General features: G+C 47.6%; 1 protein-coding gene across 4 annotated transcripts in view; it reads right to left on the bottom strand.

Moving 5' to 3' along the window:
* Nucleotides 1-9,500: 9,500 nt before the first annotated feature.
* The window catches only part of MGMT (O-6-methylguanine-DNA methyltransferase), a 137,737-nt gene continuing 125,959 nt past the window's right edge, over nt 9,501-21,278 (bottom strand). For all 4 annotated transcript variants that reach the window (XM_069020289.1, XM_069020290.1, XM_069020287.1 and 1 more), the window contains exons 5-6: nt 17,121-17,260; nt 9,501-10,697 (exon numbers count right to left, since the gene is read on the bottom strand). In XM_069020289.1, coding sequence (XP_068876390.1) covers nt 10,554-10,697; nt 17,121-17,260 — 284 coding nt within the window. In that variant the 3' untranslated portion in view covers nt 9,501-10,553. The remainder of the gene's footprint in view (nt 10,698-17,120; nt 17,261-21,278) is intronic.

Raw genomic sequence — 21,278 nt, 5'->3', positions numbered from 1 at the left:
ACAGCAGGATGTTTGGGCTTTGCCATCCTCCACAGGCAGGAGACAATAAAGAAACTATTTTGCTGTTTATACATTGCCCACGGTGCCACAGACGTTGGGGTATCTGCAGGCAAAGTGAAGCCCAATTACCACTATTATTTTTCCTTTGAAAGGAGTGGTTTCCTGACTCAGTAAATCCAGGGCTTTCTTTCATTCTTTCATGCCAAACACAAATACGTCGGGAGAAAACCACGTCTACGAAACGCGCAGCGAAAGAAATGGAAAACAAGCCAAATTTAGATTTTTGCCTGCAGGACAATTGACAAACCACGACGCTTTCCTGGCTTCAAAACAGCTCCTTAGATCACAGGTGGTTGGATTTTAAAGGGTAGAAAGCAAAGCTGTCTCTTTCCAGTGTCTCCTCCGCAGACATCCCTGCTCTGCCGCAGCCTCCCGGCTTTTATGTGTGCCCGGGCAGGGGAGCCTGGCTCCTGTTGCAACACTCTGTTGGACTATAAACCAATGATATTTGCTTTACCTGTGCACTATCTTCCATGCAACAAAACAACATTTACATCTGGGATCAATTTGCTTGAAATTAAAGTGCAGCTGCTATATCTCTTCTGCATCAAAAGTGTGGTGTTAAGGCTATAACGTACAGACAGTTACACATTACTCGGCATTGTAATATTTAGATTTGTGTCATTTTCCATCCGAGGTAAAAAGCATCTTTAAATAAATGAGTGATCTTAGACTACATATTTTATGGGCTGTGTACTCGGTGAGATATATCCACATTTGCACCGTGCATGTTCTGAGCTCCAGTTGCCAACTGCGTGTTTAGGCCTTGAATTTTAATGCTTAAACAAAAACGTGGTGTCGGAATAATTGGGGCTGCGTGCTCAGAAAAGTTCTGCTGTGCTTGTGCAAGAGGGCTGGAGGAGTTTTGGGGGTGTTCTCAGGTAAAAAGTAAATGCAGATATGCTTCCCCTCCTTAAAAGGCTTCGGGGTGACCTAATTGCAGCCTTCCAGTACCTAAAGGGAGCTACAAGAAAGATGGAGAGAGACGATTTACAAGAGCCTGGAGTGCCAGGACAAGGGGGAATGGCTTCACACTGAGAGTAGGTTTAGATTAGATTCTATGAACTAAAGGTTTGGGTGGGATATTGGGAAGGAATTGTTCCCTGGGAGGGTGGGCAGGCCCTGGCACAGGGTGCCCAGAGCAGCTGGGGCTGCCCCTGGATCCCTGGCAGTGCCCAAGGCCAGGCTGGACATTGGGGCTGGGAGCAGCCTGGGACAGTGGGAGGTGTCCCTGACCAGAAGCTGGAAGTGGATGGGCTTTAAGGTCCCTTCCAACCCAAACCATTCCATGATTCTACAGTCCTGTTAACTACGACACACCATTTTCTGATGTCTGGGGACAATTTGGCTCTGAAGTTTCCAGCCAGTTTTACCCAACACTGCTCCCTCTTAGCTCTGTATTTTAATTCCCCCCCAGATCACCAAATTCAAGCCTGATACTCTCATATTTTTTTACTGCCACTGGCAGGAAACAATTCAAAAGCCCTGAAAACACTGTTCAGGATAAAAGCTACTGGGCAGAGAGCAGGGCAGTTTAGTGAAATCAAGCTCAGTGGTTATGTAGGTCATTTCAAACACAGAATATTCTACCTGAAAGCACAGTGTATCAGTTAAGACAAAGCAATGGAAGTGCAGCATTTCCAAGCTATCGCTTCCTCCTGGCAGCTGCAATATTTTGTGTTTCAGGGAGGATGAATCAGGTTTCTCTTGGTAACAGTCAGAGGGAGGCTGCAGCCTCCGCTGGGCACTGCTCAACCTCAGCAGATGAGTGGCTGTAGGATCTCTACATCTTCTGCTCCAGCTTTGGCAAAAAAGGACTTTTCCAGAGCAATCCTGCAGTGGCTGACACAACATAAAGCTGTGAAAGACAGGATGCTGCTCATCCAAAAGAATCAGATTATGTACCTGGACTTCATCCGCTGCCTGGAGAAGAGAGACAACCAATTAGTCCAACACAGCTTCTTCGCCATACCCAGGCTGGAAAACAGATTGAAGGGGTCAGAAACATTCAGAAGGCTCCACATGATCTGACATTTGCCTTGTCACAATTTTCCTGACAACCAGAAGGTTGGAGGCGGTTTGCTGGTCATCGGCAGCGGCGGAACGGGAAGACTGATTGCCGAGCCGGGGACGAGGAGCTGCTCAATTAACAGCCTGCTCCTCCTCAAAGCAGCCACTTCTTCAGCAACTCAGGGTGGGCTTAGGCTGCTCATTTCGGAGGATAAACAGGCTGTAAACAGCTGTGGGAGTGAACAAACATGTCTGGAGTTTCCAGCCTCCTGATATTGCTGTGCAGAGACGGAGGCGATCTCCAGGCCACGTGACACTCGGAGGTTCAAACCTCATTCCAGTCCCATCCTCTTCTGCACTCGGTTGTATTTGCCCAATAACCTGCTGCAAAATGCAGTTTAAAGGCTGCAAAATGCAGACTTCCATGGCCAATATACCAGTTTCATTTTAATTTCTGCTTTTATTTTCCATTGATTTTGGCCTCATTTAAATAGAGCTTTAAGCGGAACCACTTCTTTGTGGGGGAAGTTTCTCAGCCTTGGCCATGAGAGTGGGCACTCACCTCATATCTATGTAGATATATAGATATGGATCTATCTATCTATCTATCTATCTATCTATCTATTTCATAGATAAAATCAGGAGAGTTTTCTATTTCCCCATTTCTATTCTTCCCATCCCTCCTGCCACTCATCTGTCACAGCCACATGGGGTCCATCCTCCTCACTTTTGACACAGAAAGTAAAAAGGACAATAGTCCTGAGATCAGGAATTGTGTGTCCTATCAGAAACAGGACGTCTTGATAGGCAGAGATTGAGATTCTCTCTCCTAAACCACTTTTCCTGATCCTGCTCCAAACTGCAGGCGTGGAGCTCCTGAAGAGGCTGGATCTCTGTTCATCAGCGGTGGTCAATCTTTTGATCCACTGAGTGGGTGTTTAGGATGGTAATTTTTGGATAAAGGTTTGAAAAAACCCAGCCCCAATAAACCCTTCTAGCGTCGGAAATCCAGCCTTGGTCCGATGTTCAGTCACAGCTTCTGAAAAAGAGGAGTCCCCAGCACACATGGTCTTCTCCCTCCAAATTAATTTATATATTATATATTGTTATACACTCACTCTATATTATATATTTTAAAATTTATCTGTGTGAAGAAGGCCACATTTCAGAAAGCCTTTCAAAAACAGTAAAAGCCACAACGGCTCAGCCTGAGGGGATGAGTTGAGGCCAAATTTCTGCAGGTTCTAGATAAAATAAAAGGCGTTTTCTGTGTGTCCTCGGCACAGCCCTGACCCTGCCGGGCCCTTTGGCAGCACGAGGAGCCTCTGCTGGTGTCCCCTGGCTGCCGAGGGCGAGGCTGGGACATGATCTCTGCTGGGTCCCTGCGAATTACGGCGCTGGCCTGTGGGGTCACCTCCCTCTGCTCCTCGGGCTCCTCCTCATTCCGGGGCTGGGGGAGCCAAAGGGGCCAGGGGGCCGGGCACAGGAGCTGCTTTCCAGCCATCCCAGCTGATTACGGAGGCATCATCCATAGTCCAGCTGGGGAACACCAAGTTTGTTACCGCGTCGTCGTGAGTCCGTCTGTAAATGATGCTTTGGTGCAGCAGCTCACGCTGCAATGTTCCGCTAATTCCTGCAAACCCCTGAGCCTCCTGAGGGCTCTGCCTACACAGCTCCGGGCCACCTGCACTTTGGGGGAGGTGCTGACCTGGGCCCCTCGTGGGAAAACTTTCTCTGAGCAAAAATTAAAATGGTTTTGCGATCAAATTTTGCTTGTGAGCATTTTGTTCGGATGGGACAAAGGGATTTTTTTTCTGGGCACTATGAAGAAATAATTTCCTCCCACCAGTTATTTTGTCATGTAACTACTGAAAGGCTGCTGTGTGCTCACTGCACCCCAAAATTTAACCCGCATTTACCATGCTGATTGATGGGAGTTTCAAAAGCACGTAACGTGTTTGATTCACGAAGGCAGAAATAAGGACCACGTTTGAGGTTTATGCTTCTCAAAATCAAGGGTCATAGTCACCACTGAACCTCCTGGAAAGGCTCAGCTGTGAGAACAAAGTTGTAGAATCACAGAATCCCAGAATGGTTTGGGTTGGAAGGACCTTAAAGCCCACCCCCTGCCATGGGCAGGGACACCTCCCACTGTCCCAGGCTGCTCCCACCCCAATGTCCAGCCTGGCCTTGGGCACTGCCAGGGATCCAGGGGCAGCCCCAGCTGCTCTGGGCAATCGACAAAAACAATTCTCCAAACCATCCCAGGCTGCACCAATGGAAATTCAATGGGTTTCCTTTTGCTCGCCGGAGTTTTAAAGATTTGAGTCAAATTTGGACCCAAACCCACTTGGGATTCCCACTCCCGGTGTCCTGCCGTGGTGGATCTGAGCAGGGCTGGGAGGGGCTGAGCGGAGCCGAATTCCAGATCGACTGAAATGCCCTACTTTGAAGTGAGAGACAAGATTCCGTGTGGAATTAGGTCATCCCGGCGCTCATCGGAAATGAAAATTACATCATCGTGCGGTGGCTCGTCCTCAGATAAAAGGGTTGCAGCTGTTTTCCTCATCAGCTCCCAGCAGCTCTGCGCTCGGGGTCATGCTGAGGGTTATTTTAATTAAACACAACCTCTCCCAGCCAGTCTGACCTCGGCTGGTGCCTAAGTTGGGTTGAGCCCCATCCTGGGGCTGGGCAGAGCCCCCGCACCGGGCTCGACCCTCACCTTCCTCCTTGTTCCTCCCACGCCAACCCAGCGAGCAGGAGCTCCTCTTTAATCTCCCCTGCTGCCATCTGCAGCGAGAATTTCAGCAAAAGAAAAGCAATTCCGCCTCAGACAACACCCCCAGCACTGGACCAGCTGGATGGGCGGCCCTGGCACCTCGCAGCATCCACGGGCAGTGGCAGGGATGGACCAGCACCCCCTTTCCCGCGGGTTGGATGATGATTGATCCAGGAGAAGAGCCCAGCAGGAGTCCCCCACGCTCCCATCTCCTCCAGGAAAACTCGCAGCAACAAATAAAAAGCCCTGTTTAAAATAACTAAATAAGGCACTTAAAGAGGTTTTAAAAATTGATAACTCCACGCACGGGATCGATCTTAATTACTGCCCAGGTGAAACTTTTTTTTTTTTTTTGTCTTCTGGCTTTTTTCAGTGCAAAAAACCCGAGCCGCCCACGCCAGCCATTAATGAGAAACGTTAAGGGCTCGTTAACAATGTCCTTTCATCAGCCCGAGGTGCTGCCAGCATCCCGCTCACGTCAATTTGCACCTCCTGGTCCAGCTCCTGCATCCCGGCCGCGGCTGATGGAGCCCAGACCCCCGGCTCCGGCCAGGCTGGGCACCTCCTCCGGCCCCGGCTCCGGCCAGGCTGGGCACCTCCTCCGGCCCCGGCTCCACATTCCCTCACACGGGACAGCGGCTGGTCTGGATCAGGCTCGGGAGCAGCGCTGGCTCCCCATCCCTGCATCACCCCGGGTGGGCAAGGAGCAAAACGCGGGGGCTGCTCTCCCTTGATCCCCCTGGAGTAATAACTGGGGGAGGAAAAAGGGTTTGGAAGCGTGGGGAAAGGAAACAGAGGATTCGTGGCTGGCTAAAAGTGATGAGCAACAAAAATAAGGGGTAGGAAAAGGCAACCACCTGGAGAGCCAAGGTTTGAGGACAGGGAGGGATTAAAGGTTTTGCTAGGACACAGCTTCTGGGAAAAAAAAAAGAGGAGAAGAAAAAAAAGTGAAGAAGAGAGGAAAAAAAAAAGAGAAAAAAGAAAGAGAAAAAGAAAAAAGAAAAAAAAGACAAAAAAAGAAAAAAGAGAAAAAAAGAGAAAATAGAAAAAAAAAGAGGGAAAAAAAAAGAAAAACAAAGAGGAATAAAGGAGGAAAAAAAAGAGAAGGGGAGGAATGTCGCTGTTCCCAGGCACAGACTCCGTGTGGGTGTTTGTTTCTCACACCCCACACAGGTTATTCGAAACCCAACCAGCAGCCGGGCCTTTGACAAGCTGCGTTTGCACATCAGCAGCGCCGAAATCTCCTCTCTAATGGCCAGGGAGGGGCTGCCGGGAATATTTGCCGCTGTTTTTCAGCCGGCGCAGTGTCGGGAGCGCAGGGCACGGCCCCTCACACGGCAGCCTCGGAACCTCATCTCTGCCCCATTTCTCCAAGGATATAAATGCAATGACAATTAAACCTGCAAACGCAATTCTTCGAGGCTTTTTGCATTCCTGGAAGGTTCTTATTGGGAAATTATTCTTGCAATAGTCCCTAAACCTTGCAGGATTCCCCTTGGAATGCCACGCTTTAGGTTTTTAAGGGGTTTTCTAAAGGTTTACTCATTTTTGCATTTTCTCTAAGGAAGCAGCTTTGCAACACCACCTCTCCCAATAAATAACCACGTTAACACCAAGTCTTTTGAAGCCGGGTGCAACACAGTATTTATAGATAATATAAATTTAAAATAGTGGGGAAAATGATTAAAAGTAGCAATCTGTGATTTTTCTAGAAGAAATAATAATCACAGAAGCACAGAATGGTTTGGGGTGAAAGGGATCTTAAAGAACATAATAGTGATGATGATGATAATAACAAAAATAATAATAAATGTCAACAGGAACAGTTTAAAATCACCACTCCTTATCTGTAACTTAACGCAATTTGCACAGTGATGTGTTCTACCAACAACATCAGTTCCACTGATACAGAAAATATCAATTATCACTTAAAAAAAAGTTCCTGATGCTTGAGAACTGCTTAAAAAAAATTAAATGGAAACTTTTAAGGGCCAGATCTTTCTTGTCCCGATGACTAATTCCTCTAATTCCAAAGACCAGGAAATTTGGGCACATATCTAAAAACGTCCCCACCACGCCAATGAATCGGTTTTCTGTTCAAGATGCCTCCAGTCTGAGCTCATTATGCCGCAAACTCGGCGTGCATGGAAGTGATCTGTAACAATCCTGGAGCCTGGGGCCCTTTCCCATTTGGGATTGATACATGGGGTGGAATCTGCATTTTTCATCCCGGCATTGAACAGTACAACCAGTGTGGCTGCAGTTCTGCTGCAAATCTGATGCAGGAAATACAAGAGAGTCCTTCAAAAATATTCCCATTTGCCTTGGACTGGCTGCAGAGCCTGTTTGAATGGGGGGAAAAAAGGACCTGCTGCAAAATTCAGTTTCTTCCCTGGTCAAGGGCATCTATTTCATTCTAAATGTAATTCTGCCAAAACAAATATTATTTTTGAATCTTTCATTATCCCTGGCCCTGGGAAGGGCTGCAGCAGCGTGCTGGTCCGGGATGCTGCAGGCCAGGATGTGCCATGTGCGTGGCCAGGCTGGATGGGGGCCTGGCAGGGCAGCGGAACCCAATTCCTGGGAAAAAAGCACCATGCTGGTGCCTGCCAGGGGCCAGGGGGTTCGTTTGTCACACACAGAGAGTGTGGGGGTGTTCTCATCAGCTCCAGACACTGTCCCCAGCCCCACCCACGGGATGAAGACTCCTGGGCACCTGTGGGGGCAGAGAGTGACCCAACCCCAACCCCTGCACCTCCCTGGCGTCGCATTATTTTATCACAACTTTATTTATACACACAATACATGAAATATATGTATAGAAATTTATGCACCCACGCCATTTGTCTTTTATATAGATGTACCCATGCATATACGTGCACTCACAAATACATGTATTTCATTAATGCCACATGTGTATTTGGCTGTTGAGGGTTATTTCCCTTCAAAGCCCCCCCAGTCCCTCTCGGCCCCCCCAGACCCCCCAAACCTGGGGGGACCCGGCCCCGCCGCGCCCCCGGCCCCGCGCCGCGCGCCCTCTGTCGGGCAGCGCGCGAACGGCACCGCCCGTCCCTGTCCTTGTCCCTATCCCTGTCCTTATCCTTGTCCCTGTATCCCTGTCCTTATCCTTGTCCCTATCCCTGTCCTTATATCCCTGTCCCTATATCCTTGTCCCTGTCCCTGTATCCCTGTCCTTATCCTTGTCCCTATCCCTGTCCTTATATCCCTTGTCCCTATATCCTTGTCCCTGTCCCTATATCTCTGTCCTTATCCTTGTCCCTGTATCCCTGTCCTTATCCTTGTCCCTATCCCTGTCCTTATCCTTGCCCCTGTATCCCTGTCCTTATATCCCTGTCCCTATATCCTTGTCCCTGTCCCTATATCCCTGTCCTTATCCTTGTCCCTGTATCCCTGTCCTTATCCTTGTCCCTGTCCCCCGTCCTTATCCTTGTCCCTATATCCCTGTCCTTATCCTTGTCCCTGTATCCCTGTCCTTATCCTTGTCCCTGTCCCCCGTCCTTATCCTTGTCCCTATATCCCTGTCCTTATCCTTGTCCCTGTATCCCTGTCCTTATCCTTGTCCCTGTCCCCCTGTCCTTATCCTTGTCCCTATCCCTGTCCTTATATCCCTGTCCCTATATCCTTGTCCCTGTCCCTATATCCCTGTCCTTATCCTTGTCCCTGTATCCCTGTCCTTATATCCCTGTCCCTGTCCTTATCCTTGTCCCTGTCCCTATATCCCTGTCCCTGTCCTTATCCTTGTCGCTATCCCCATCCCTGTCCTTATATCCCTGTCCGTGTCCTTATATCCCTGTATCCCTGTCCCTGTTCTTATCCTTGTCCCTATCCCTGTCCTTATCCTTGTCCTTATCACTGTCCTTATATCCCTGCCCCGTCCTTATCCTTGTCCCTATCCCTGTCCCTGTCCTTATATCCCTGTCCCTGTTCCTGCCCCTGCTCCTGTCCATCCCTTCCTGGCTCTGTCCATCCCTGACTATCCCTGTCTCTGCCCATCCTTGTCCACCTCACCCATCCCTCTCCATTCCTGACTGGCCCTGTCCCTCTCCCTGTCCATCCCTCCTTGTCCCTGTCCATCCCTGCCCTGTCCTATCCCTGTCTATCCCTGACCTGTCCATCCCTGCCCATCCCTGTCCCTGTCCATCCCTGCCTGTCCCTCTCTATCCCTGCCTGTCCCTGCCCACCTCGAATCTCTGACTCAGAACAGGATTTCACTCCCAAAGTTGGCTGTTTCCCTGGAAAAGGCACTACCCACCCCAAACCCAGCTCTCCCCACCCCCATTCCCAACAAAAACAAAGTCACATCCCTGAAAAAACCCAAATACCTGAAATTGAGGGATGCAAATGTGGGAAAGGTTAAAGTTGACGTTTGCTGCCGCCTGCTTTTGGTGGCAGCATGTATCAGAGATATAAAGAAATAATAAAATACACCCAAACTGTACATATTATAAGGCCATATTTTTATCTCGGGGTTCTGGTGACACGTACAAACCACTTGAGCTTTGCTTCTGTGGTTTATATCGCCACGAGAAACCCTTGATAAAAATACAGCTTTATATTGTACAGTGGGGTATAGTTTATTTTCCCCATATATCACACCCTGTGTTTTATTTATAAACAGACCCAAAGACACTTGCACATGCAAAGCAGTTTTTTTATTGAAGTAATTCCGAGGTATCAATAACCCTGGATTAACTAACGCATCGCCACACAATAATTTTTGGGGGGTAGCAATGGCCTTTCTAAAGAGACATCCATGAAAATATGATAAAACACATAAAAAAATCAGTATTTCCATGTTACAATTTACGATTCCCATACCGGAAATTTCAGCTTCTGGTGGCTCGTACTCACAGAGAACCCTGCTAAAACCACCTCAAAATTTAGCTTTAATGTCTCTTGAATCCTTCCTACGGAGAGGCTATGGGAAATAAAGCTTTGGGTAACAGAGAAAAGCAGAAATCTGAAGGAAAACTCAAATGATAAAGGAATGTGCTGCTGATAAGGAAGCAACTACGATGAGCTTTTCAATATTTTGCTTAATTTGGCTAATCAAACAGCTCATCCAAAATATACAGTTTTCCAGCAACACCTCTTCCCCTGTTGATGCAAAAAAAAAAAATTCCCATCTCCCAGTCCAAAAAGAAAAGGCAGGAATAAGGAATTCAACAGGAATGCCTTCTTTTGCATAGATCTCCCTGTGCCCCCCCTAACTCCTGTTCAGGTAAAACACCATTTTATGCCCCAAAGTGGGGAGGGGGAGCTGGGCAGGGGCGGGCAGGGCCCAGCGTGCCAGGCTGGGCTGCCCCCGCCGCGAGCCAGACGCCTCCTCAGGGGGAAGCTTCCACCTCGTATTTGCCACGTCCCTCCCACTCCCTTATCCCTGCTTTAATGGACATTAAAAATAGAACAAAACAGGACTGGAGATGGGAACAAAATCCATGCACAACAGGCCTGGATCGCTGTAGTCATTCTGCTGTAAAATGTAAAAACAAGAAAGGGCAGCCGAGCTGCCTCCCCCAGGACGCATCCCGCTTTTTTAATATAGTGGTGCCACCACACATTTCACTTTGGATGTTGCATTATATTTGTATGTCACTCAAATATTTACCATTTTTCTGAGTTCTGCTGGGTGCTCTGAGAGCTTGTTACAAGCCCAGGAGCCGTGGCTGTGTGTCGTGGCTGGTTAGCGGCCACATCTCAGCGCCAGCTTCTCCTTCTGCAGCTTCTCGTGGGACAGGAGCCACTCCTTCAGCAGGTGTCCCCCTCCGTAGTTGCCGGTGTCCCCGCTGCTGCGGATCACCCGGTGGCACGGGATGATGATGGGGATCTGCAAAACACACAAAAGTCTGGGAGGAGCAAGGGGTGAGGCCAAGGGGAACGTGCGGGGAAAGCGCTGGGAACAACGGGATGCGGCCCTCGGTGCCCTGGTGGGGATCTGCCACAGGCTGGACTCGATGGGCTTGGTCTTTTCCAGCCTGAATGATGCTGTGGTTCCACGAGTCTATAAATCCAGCACTCCAAAATGCAGGAGCTGTGTGGCACTGGGCTTGCAGGGACACGGAGCAGCCGCATCAGGGCCACGCTCCCGGCAGAGCATGAACAGAGCTGATCACCACCCCCGGAGATCACCCCAGTTCTTAGGGAAAAAATAGACGTGGACAGGAATTTTAATACACAAAAATGATGTAAAGTCTTTAGAAGGATAAACCTGAGATATTAAACGCCATATATAAAATCTTCCCTGCAGCAGCAGGTTCTGCTGCCCTGTGCCAGCTGAGCCCTCAGTGCCCAGGGCGGGGGCCGATACCTCACAGACCCAAAATGCACAAGGAACTTTCAGATGGGATATTGGGCAGGAATTGTTCCCTGGCAGGGTGGGCAGGCCCTGGCACAGGGTGCCCAGAGCAGCTGGGGCTGCCCCTGGATCCCTGGCAGTGCCCAAGGCCAGGCTGGACATTGGGGCTGGGAGCAGCCTGGGACAGTGGGAGGTGTCCCTGCCATGGCAGGGGTGGCACTGGGTGGGCTTTGAGGTCCCTTCCATTCTGGGATTCCATGATCATCCCAGGATTAGAAGACTTCTGGGAAATAACAGATGACTGAGAAGGGATTCCAGTGCCTCGGCTCCCTGGCAGATCCTCTGTGCAGCACCTCCACTTGCATCCCAGAGAAATTCTCTGGAAGACCAAGGCACCATTTATTATTTAGCAGCAAGTCAATCCAAAATGGGTTATGAATTTTTAAAACATCCAACAGGAGAAGTTTCACTCCGACCTAACCAATTCTAAGAACTCTTTTTTCCCCCCCTCTGCCTTCTACTCCCTATCATTTACAACCACACGACACAGATTCTGCAAAATCAATGCCAGAAGTTACATAATGGACTGATAATGCAGAGAAGAACATAAATGTGGGGCTTTTTTTTTTATTTTTTTATTACAGGTGATTATCATAGCTGAAGTACACACCATAAAAACTGCAATACATCATCTCTAATCACGGGTGTGTTTTGGTAACTGCATAGTAATGGCATTGCAACGGTGGAGCTGGGACAACGGGAACTCACCCAAAAGGGCAGTTCTCACAAATCTGGATATTTCAAGTCAAAAATTGTAATTTATTTCTAAGCAGACACACAGACAAATTACACACTTTACCCTGACTCATTTTAATCCCATTTAATCATTACAGTTCAAGCACAGTGGTATATTTGAGCCAAAGTAGCTGAACAGCTTCTGGCCAGACCATAAATTGAGAGAGTTTTATTTTTGGGGTGTTCCTTCAGTTTTCCTAACTATTTTCAATGCCTGAAATTTAAAATCTTAATCTCAGCCCACATTAAATGGGAATAAACACAGGTGCTTATTGTTGATCAAGGTTTAAATAAAAAATGCTTCCAGTATCTGCTTTATCTGGAGGTGGCAATGCCCCACGTGATTCAGGCATCTGTGACAACTCCAGTGAGCACCAGTAAAAGCTTTGCTCCATGCCAGGCCATCCCACAGTTGCTTTATGACTTCTTCAAAGAAATTGTGGGTTTTTTTGCAAGTGTTTTTCTGGTTTGGGGTTTCTCTGCCTTTACACTCCCCGCAGTTACTGCAGGAGGCTTGGCTTGACAAAGCCATAATAATACACTGTAAAACATCTCTGAGGTTCATTTGCAGTTCTATAAAAATACACACAGTGAAGCAGCAGATTTTGGTGGTAAGGTTATAAATCTCGATGGAGAAAAAAAAAAAAAAAGGACTTTTTTTTCAAGTGTGGGGTCTTGGATGATCCCTGGGTGGGTGCAGGACCCATTCACAGAACAGGGAAATGGGGCTGAGCTGCTCACCACCAAGAAAAAAAGAGGAGGGATGAAATAAATGCCACTTTTTCCATGCCCAAAACAAAGAATTCCATGCTGAGATTGTCCCAACACAAGCACCCACCCGTCACCCGCCACAGCTCTGGCTGCAGAAGTGGTACAAAGACCATACCAGCACTGCAATTTAAAAATATTGAATATTGCTTCAGTTTGGCTTAATTGTGGTGACAACGTTCAGCCTACTAAAATAATTAAACCTGCTAAAATTTATTAGGGCCCTAAGGACATTTTAGAGGGAGAACTACCCTAGTCTGGAGCTTTAATGCCTCAGCTACATTTAATGTAATTTTTATCAATAACCAAGCAGCTCATAATATTATAGTGCTGCTGAAATCTTCATGCTGTGAAATCTAATTCCTCTACTCCACGAATCCATCACACACACAGCCCCTACCTCAAACGCTAAAAAACTTCCAAACCCAGAGATTTGTCTCCAACAAAAAAATAACATGAAGGAGCCCTTGGATCGATGCTGGAGTCCCTCTGATTCGGGCACCAGCTGAATATTTTCTCCAACTTCGCTTTTGTTCTTCTGGGTAGAGGCCCACAAGGGAAAGAGCTTGTTTTCACTCGCAGCCTCATCAATACCTAAATCCTGGTGAACAAGTGACACTGAGAAGCTGTAATCAATAGCTCCCTGTGCGTTTTTTCTTCTGGTCAAATGGTTCAGCACTACTGACAGCCCTGACACTCGGAACATGATGCTAAATCTTTATCAACAGCCATCTGGGTGAGTGGCAGAACAAGGCTGGGCCGGTCATTAACGCTCGTGGCGATCTGTGAATAAACCAACTCCTCCAGAATGCGTTTGTTTAGGGAAAAAAGGTGGGGGGAAAACTCCCTGCCCGTGGGATCGATCACTCTGAACTGCATTTAGCAAATTCTGGCGCTCTGGTCGCTCCCAGCGTTCAGTTTGAGGCGAGGGAACCGTCCCATGGCACGGCTGAAGGTCTGGAGAGCTCCTGAATCTGCCTGGAGCAGCCAGGCCATAATGGAAACAGCTGAGGTATCACATTGAGACACACTCAGCAAAAAAGAGTCTTGTGGTTTTCTCATGTCACAGAATCCCAGACTGGCTTGGGCTGGAAGGGATCTTAAAGATGATCCAGTTCCACCCCCTGCTTTTTCTCCCCCTCTTCCCCAGCAGAAACAAATCCGATGATGTGACCCAAGGTGGGTCCCAGGTTATCACCAGCCACCAAAGGCAGTGAAGATGTTAGGAATGAAAATATTAGGAGAAGGCTCTTCCCCCAGAGGGTGCTGGGCACTGCCCAGGCTCCCCAGGGAATGGGCACGGCCCCGAGGCTGCCAGAGCTCCAGGAGCGTTGGGACAGCGCTGCCAGGGATGCCCAGGGTGGGGTTGTTGGGGGTCTGGGCAGGGCCAGGGGCTGGATCCATGATCCCTGTGGGTCCCTTCCTGCCCAGGACATTCCATGATTCCATGAATGAGCACACAGGTCCTTCTATGTGTCCACAATGGTTCAGATCCACCCTTCACAATCTTCTCACAAATGCACGACTGCTCCCCCAGTGCTAAATACATTTTGCCAGACTATCCATGATGTAGCTCAATATTATATCCATGACTCAGGATGGATGGATGTAATATCCCTGATTTAGGACAGACTGATACCAGCACCAGGCTGTGCCCCTGGCTGGGGTGAGCCCAAGGAGCAGCCCAGTTGCAGAGGGCACAAAACCCAGCGCAGGCAGCTCTGAGTGCCCTGATCAGACCGCTGAAGACATCTTATTTAAGGCACAGAACACTCATTTAGGATGGCCTTGGACTAATCAGCCCAACATTCTCCATTTCCCATGAGCCTCTGTGATTTCTTTTTGATCCTCCTCTACCAGTCTAATGAGATTTTTAATTGAACTTTATGGGTTCCCTTTGAGGACCACAGACCTTGCAATCAGTGTGAACCACAGCAAACTCCAGGAAGTTTCTCCTGTGAAAGGTGAGCCATTCCCACCCTGTCCTGGGCATAAACTGAGGCAGCTGCTGCTGGCACCTCTTCCACCTTCTCCTAAAGCTGAAGGTCAGCCCATGAATTATGTGAAGCACCCCAGCTTCCAGGGAAAACCTGTGGGATGTACACTGCCCAAACTAAAGACCAAGCCTTGATTTGTAGGAGAGAGAAACATGCTGGTATCTGATGGAGAAAGGTGAGATTTGTGATTTTATCCAAGTGTTTGAGGGATGATGTGTGATGCCCGGCTCAGGGTTATTTCAAAGGGTCCTTTTTCCTGGTGCTACCACCCTCACTAAATCAGGTTTATCACAAATTCATCTACCACTACCCCAGGTCACTCCAAGCCCCATCCAACCTGGCCTTGAGCACTTCCAGGGATGGGTTTGGGGTTTGGACTGAGGGTTTAGACCCTGGGTGGTTACTGAGGAATCTCTGACCTCCCGTGTTGTTTTCACACTGGTCCTCTCAGTATTTTCTTTAATAACATTTGTATGAGGCTGTAACGTAGAGGAGTTGCAAACTGGGTCAGAAAATCTGTTTTCGCAAGAGTTGATGGCTTTATATATAGAACTAACAAAGGTGAGGGGGTTTTCTGCAGTGCCACAATTTATCTTTATATTTCACCTCATGCATAAAATCCACGTGCATTACGCACAGCCAACCTGCACAGGATGGCTCACAGGTGAAGGACCAGGGAGACATTTCTGAGGGAAACATGAGGAGCAGTGAACAGTTGCTCACACTGAAGTGCAAAAGGACGATGTGTGTGTGTGTGTTTGCACGTGGAATATGGATGGAATTTCAGATTACCTCCAGGAGATGAGCACTGGCAAAATTGTGGTTTGCGATGGGCAGGACTCTCATTACAGTACTGATTTTTTTTTTTTTTTTTTAATCATCAGCTTTCTATGATGAAATATTGAGGTGGTATTATATTAATACAGCTCTTTTTCCCTACAGCTATACATTATTATCTATAACTATAGCTTAAAAATTTTCTGCTGGGGACAGAAACCACTGTGGCCACGGTATGGGCTGGGAAATAGCAATAATAACTAGGACCCCATTTAAAAAAAAACTGCAGTAGCTTTGCTGTATATTTTCAGAACTATTTTCATCCTTCCTCACAGGGGAAAAAGCAGGAATTTTCACAGCACAACCTGCTGTTACCGCTACTTTGGATGCTGCTGCTCCACTGCAGCCTGAGGGCAAAGCTGGGTACATTTCTAGGCGATAGCAATTACATCTCCTTTTGCACAACGCTGGATTGTTATTCTTTGAGAACTGTTTCCTGCAGGTTTGCATCGGATTGCCTCATCTTAATGTACAGCAGATTATATTGGAAAGCATTCCATCATATTAAAATAGTTTGTATTGTCAAGTACAATGTGGGGCATTGACAAAATGCTGCTCTGTGCTGCTTATAGGAGCTGCTTCAAAGGGAGATCTGATGGATCCTGGAAATACCAGGGTGGCCGTACAGCCCCATCCCACAAGGACTTGTGTGGGTCTCCCTGGCTGGGTGCTACCCGTGGGGAACTGTGCACTAAGATGGACTTTAAGGTCCCTTCCAACCTGAATTGTTCCGGGGTTCTGTGATCCTGTGGCTTTAGGGAATTGAACTGCTCCTCAAACAGTGCAGGTCCATCCATCCGAGCCCCCAAACCCTGCCAGCCAGGATGGGGCTGATCCCAACCCAGGCACCCCGGGACACAGCACCCACTGAACCACACACCACCCGCTTCAGACACCAACCCGGGTGACTCAGGTGCATGAATACACCTGAAAACCCAGATGAAGAAAAGGGAAAGATAATTACTGGGGAAACGGACAGAGATCAACTAGTGTAACATAATGTTTTTCCAAAATCCACAGGCCTTACCTAGGGTGCTGCTCCCTCCAGGTGGTTTGGGTTGGAACTCACCTCCAGAATCCCAGACTGGTTTGGGTTGGAAGGGACCTTAGAGCTCATCCCATTCCACCCCCTGCCATGGGCAGGGACACCTTCCACTGTCCCAGGGTGCTCCTGGCCTTGTTTTCAGAATCATATTTATGCCAGAGTGGATGGACTGTTTTTAACACAACCAGAACCACTCATAACCTGCCAAATAAGGTCCATGTGGAAGACAAAAGACTTCCCTGACCTAAAAATACATAAGAAAGTTTGAGAACAACAAACTGTGCAGAGGCTGGAGAGTAACAGAAGTGCTTCTCTTCCCAACCCAACCCCATAAGTGGTAGGGCATAAATCACTCTAAACTGGGCTGGGCATTATTGCTGATTAAAAACATTTATTCCTCATGGCAGACCAGTTTTCAGAGCAGACAAATTTAATCTAAGGACATTCAGCCCGCAGAGCTCTCCAAATCCAGCATCTCCCACCAGCTTGGGCTGGAAGGTGCCGTGGACTCACCGGGTTGCTCCTCATGGCTCCTCCCACGGCTCTGGCTGCTCGGCTGTTGCCAGCAAGATCTGCCAGCTGCTTGTAGGAAACGGCCTCCCCAAACTTCACATCGTTCAGCAGGGTCCACAGCACCTGCCTGGTGAAGGAGTCTGCAAGGCAAAGGGAGTGAGCGCTGCTTGACTGCAGAAATCAGCATGAAACAGTCAAAAACCCCAACGCCAAGCGAGGCTCAATGGCAGTTTTCCAGTTTAAATTGGAGCAGCCCCGTGCACTGTCCTCTTATTGTGCCCTGTATGACTACATTTAAATGCATGATTATTAGAGAGAGCGCTTGGAGTAACCGATCACTATAAAAAAGGGATTTAAGGCTTTGATTTTCCTCTATTTTTAATTTGCTTCGAGTACAATTATCCTGTTAACTCGTACAATGTGGTTTTTCCCATTAAATCGGCGGAGTACAAATTAGCATAGAGTCAAATTAAAAGGGAAGGAATAAGTGGCTGTACCTATCTGACAAAGGCCTGGCATCTCCAGCTAATTTCCAACTTCAGCTGGGACGCGGCGGAGACGCCCTAGAGCCAGCGCTCTCCGAATTACCCCGGCTGGCTGCGTTCCACCGTGGAGACCCCCGAGCTACTGCTCGGCCCTGCACACACTGCCAAGTGGAAGGACTGGCTGTGACCTTGAATGTCCTGCACATCCTTGGTGATACAGGGGAAAAAGAAAATGTAATGTATCGGCCGTTATTTTAGTTGCAATTCGGCAGCAAATTGCTTTAAGCGTTCCAATTGCTGAAATAATGAACAAGCAAATGCATTAGGAGCTGCTTTCTTCAGCATCTCAGGGTGTTACCCAGCTCAGGATTGTTTTGAGGAAGGAAAAGGGACAGTCCTGTTTGGATTTGAGTTGGGTTGAACACCTCTTGCTCTTCCAAGGCACTCGGAAAAGCTCTGAAGAGCTAACTCGTGGATAACTTACTGGGAGGAGTGAGCTGGTGACTGAAAAAGGGAAAAAAAAGGAGAAGAGACCCCTTCCCCCAGCTGAGAGCCTCAGCCTCCTGCTCTGGCAAAGAAACAAACTGATTAAAACCATTTTCTTTCTTTAGTTGTCAAAAAAGACATTGATTACCTTCTGTAGGAAGGTAAAGAAATGTGATTTTGTTCTTAAAGGAAACCTATACGGCGTTATGTGTGTGTTAAATAATAAAAATCACTTCTTAACTGAAGGGAATGATAATCACTTCATTGAAAAAATCTGTTTAGTCTTTATTATAACATTAAGCAAATTAAACATCAGCATAATCCAGGTGATACGAGAAAAGGGTCATCAAAGAAATTAACTTTGTTGTTCATTAATTTACATGGATTAGTAGAGGGCAAAGAGATAGCAAATCTGCTCTAGTTTTTTATGATATAATTTCAAACTGTACACCATTTGTGGCAGTAGGGTGACTTTGGGGTTAATCAGACTGATTTGTCCTTTTAATTGCTTTCTATTCAAAGAAAATTCATTAGATAATGTTCTCTTCAAAATTCATGAATCAATTTAACTGAAGAAACCACATTAACAGCTTTGGGTTCATTAGCACAAGCAGTTGTGTTAGTGGCTGATTGCTACGAGGGTTTCCTTAGGCAAACAGATTTTGTTTACTGTGATTCCTTCAGAAAGGTTTATTTCAAACCAAATTGGTCCTCACTATTTTTTTAACCTTTCTAATCCGGCAGGATTAGCTTTAACCCCCCTGCTCAGGGGTCCTGGGGAGTCACTGCCTTGATGGCATCTTTTAAACAACCAACACCCAGTCCAGAAAATCCCCTTCTTACCCTCAGTTTTGGCAGGTTGGGATGGGATGGACCTGAAGCTTCTGGGAACCTGCTGGAATCAGGGAGAAAAGGGAGCAAAGTGTGCCTGGACACGGAGCAGCTGAGGGAGGATGGGGCAGCTCCAGAGCCCCCAGCACCAGAGCGCCACGTGATGCCCCAACTCCCGAGGATGGGCTGACACAGGGACACAGATCATCCTCCTCTCACAGACAGGGGCACAGATTATCCACTTGCCAGAGCCACTGCACATTGTTCACGGCAGAAGATGCCCTGCCTCTGCTCCCACATAAAACACTCGTGAAGTTAAGAGTTCAAAAGAATGAAATATTTAGCGATCATGCACATCATGTTGGAAATGTATCTGAAAACTCAATTTCATCCTGTGGGGAGCAAATGCATTAATTAGTTTAAGCAGCTCGAAGAGACAGTGCCAAATACTGTTATTAAACTGTCTGCAAGTGTGAGTGCCTGTGAGCACAACCTGCCCAAATGAGATGGCTGAACTTTCCCCAATTTTCACCGTGTGCCAACGTTTTATGCTGTTAAATCTCGTTATAAAGGGCTGTAAAATCCCCACATAAAAGTGAACACACAGGAATTCTCTGGTTCCACGAGAATTTGATGTCCTGGGGAGGCCGATGCCAGTGGAGCCACGGCTGAACTGAACCACGACTGGCAGCACCACGAGGTTTTGTCCTTCCTGTGCCCCCACCTGCACGTGGTGTCAGCAAACCCCCCTCCAGGTGACCCCTGACCACCCTCGTGCCAAGGGACACCTCCCAATGCCCCAGGCTGCTCCCAGCCCCAATGTCCAGCCTGGCCTTGGGCACTGCCAGGGATCCAGGGGCAGCCCCAGCTGCTCTGGGCACCCTGTGCCAGGGCCTGCCCACCCTCCCAGGGAAGAATATTTACAGGTAAATTTTAAGTTCCAAAAAAGGACCTACCCTGAATCTGCTGTTGATGCCTAAATCTCCAAGGTCCCTCCTAACAGCCCACTGGACCTTAATTCTCCATACAAACATGTTAAATCCATGGGGATAATGGAGAGAAAATCAATTTTACTTGAACACCAGCTGTATCATAACTTTTAACAGTGTAATTGAAGGTGGTAATTAGTCCAAAGAAGTAAAATCATACACTTCCAACTAATAATCACAGAATTATGGAATGGTCTGGGTTGGAAGGGACCTTAAAGATCATCTGATTCCACGCCCTGCCATGGGCAGGGACACCTTCCACCAGACAATGTGTTTGTATCTCATCTCTAACAAACATTTTTGGTGTTGGTGAGAGGCTCAGTCCTTCAGCTCTCAGGATGGATGAGGGAAGAGCAGAGGGACCAGTGCCAGTCCCTTCCTGCCCCCTCTGTATCTCCCCATACAGATCTTGGGGCCAGAGCTTCCAAAAACCCCACAGCTTCACTTTCCATCCTTTTTAATCTCTTTGATTAGGAGGAATTAAAGACAGCTTGTTTTTTTTCCTCCCCCTCAACACTGATTGCTGGGAATGTTAGTTTTCGTTTGTCATGTTGGTTTATTTTTGTGTGGGTTTTTTTTTTCTTTTCTGTTTGTTTGTTTGTTTGTTTTTCCCCCAGAGTTTTGCAAATGCAAAGACAGTTATAAACACTTGTTCCTCCTCAGCAGCTCTTTCACAGCCTGCCTGGGGTACTACACAGACAACTCTTCTTGTTGGTTTTTTTCACTTATTGGTTTTCACTCTTATTACTATCAGTAAGAAAAACCCTCAAACATTCAAGCCAGCAGTTCAAAAATACCCAAATCTGTCTAGAAAACAGCAGTTCCCCCTGCAGCAGCAGCTTCCACCTAAGCCAGAAAATTCAAAATTGGCTTTGGGATCTGGGAAGAACAGATTCACACTCAAATTGCAGAACTTTCACTGACACCAGGCAATGGTGTAAACAATGAATCCAAGCAAGAAAACGGATTTTTAGCAATTTTGAGCTTTCTTTACTATTAAAGCCATGTTAAACCTGCCACCCTATCCCAGACTGACCTAGCAAGTGATATGTGAAGAGATAATTGTTTAATTCAAACACTGTGCTCTTGTTGAGGCACTTCCCATCCCTGGCAGTGCCCAAGGCCAGGCTGGACATTGGGGCTGGGAGCAGCCTGGGACAGTGGGAGGTGTCCCTGCCATGGCAGGGGTGGCACTGGGTGGGCTTTAAGGTCCCTTACAACCCAAACCTGGCTGTGATCCCAAGAAATACCAGGCACTTTTAATAAGCTTTTATGTATTGCCTGTGCAGGTATGTTTGCAAAATCTCCTGTAATAGAGCAGAAACACAACTATAATGTATAAACTTGTTGTCTGTCTGTATCACTTC

This window comes from Aphelocoma coerulescens, chromosome 6 (genome assembly GCF_041296385.1).
Source record: "Aphelocoma coerulescens isolate FSJ_1873_10779 chromosome 6, UR_Acoe_1.0, whole genome shotgun sequence".
Classification (NCBI taxonomy): Eukaryota; Metazoa; Chordata; class Aves; order Passeriformes; family Corvidae; genus Aphelocoma; species Aphelocoma coerulescens.
The sequence above is the reverse complement of the archived record's forward strand: the minus strand, read 5'-3'. Positions and strand labels throughout refer to the sequence as shown.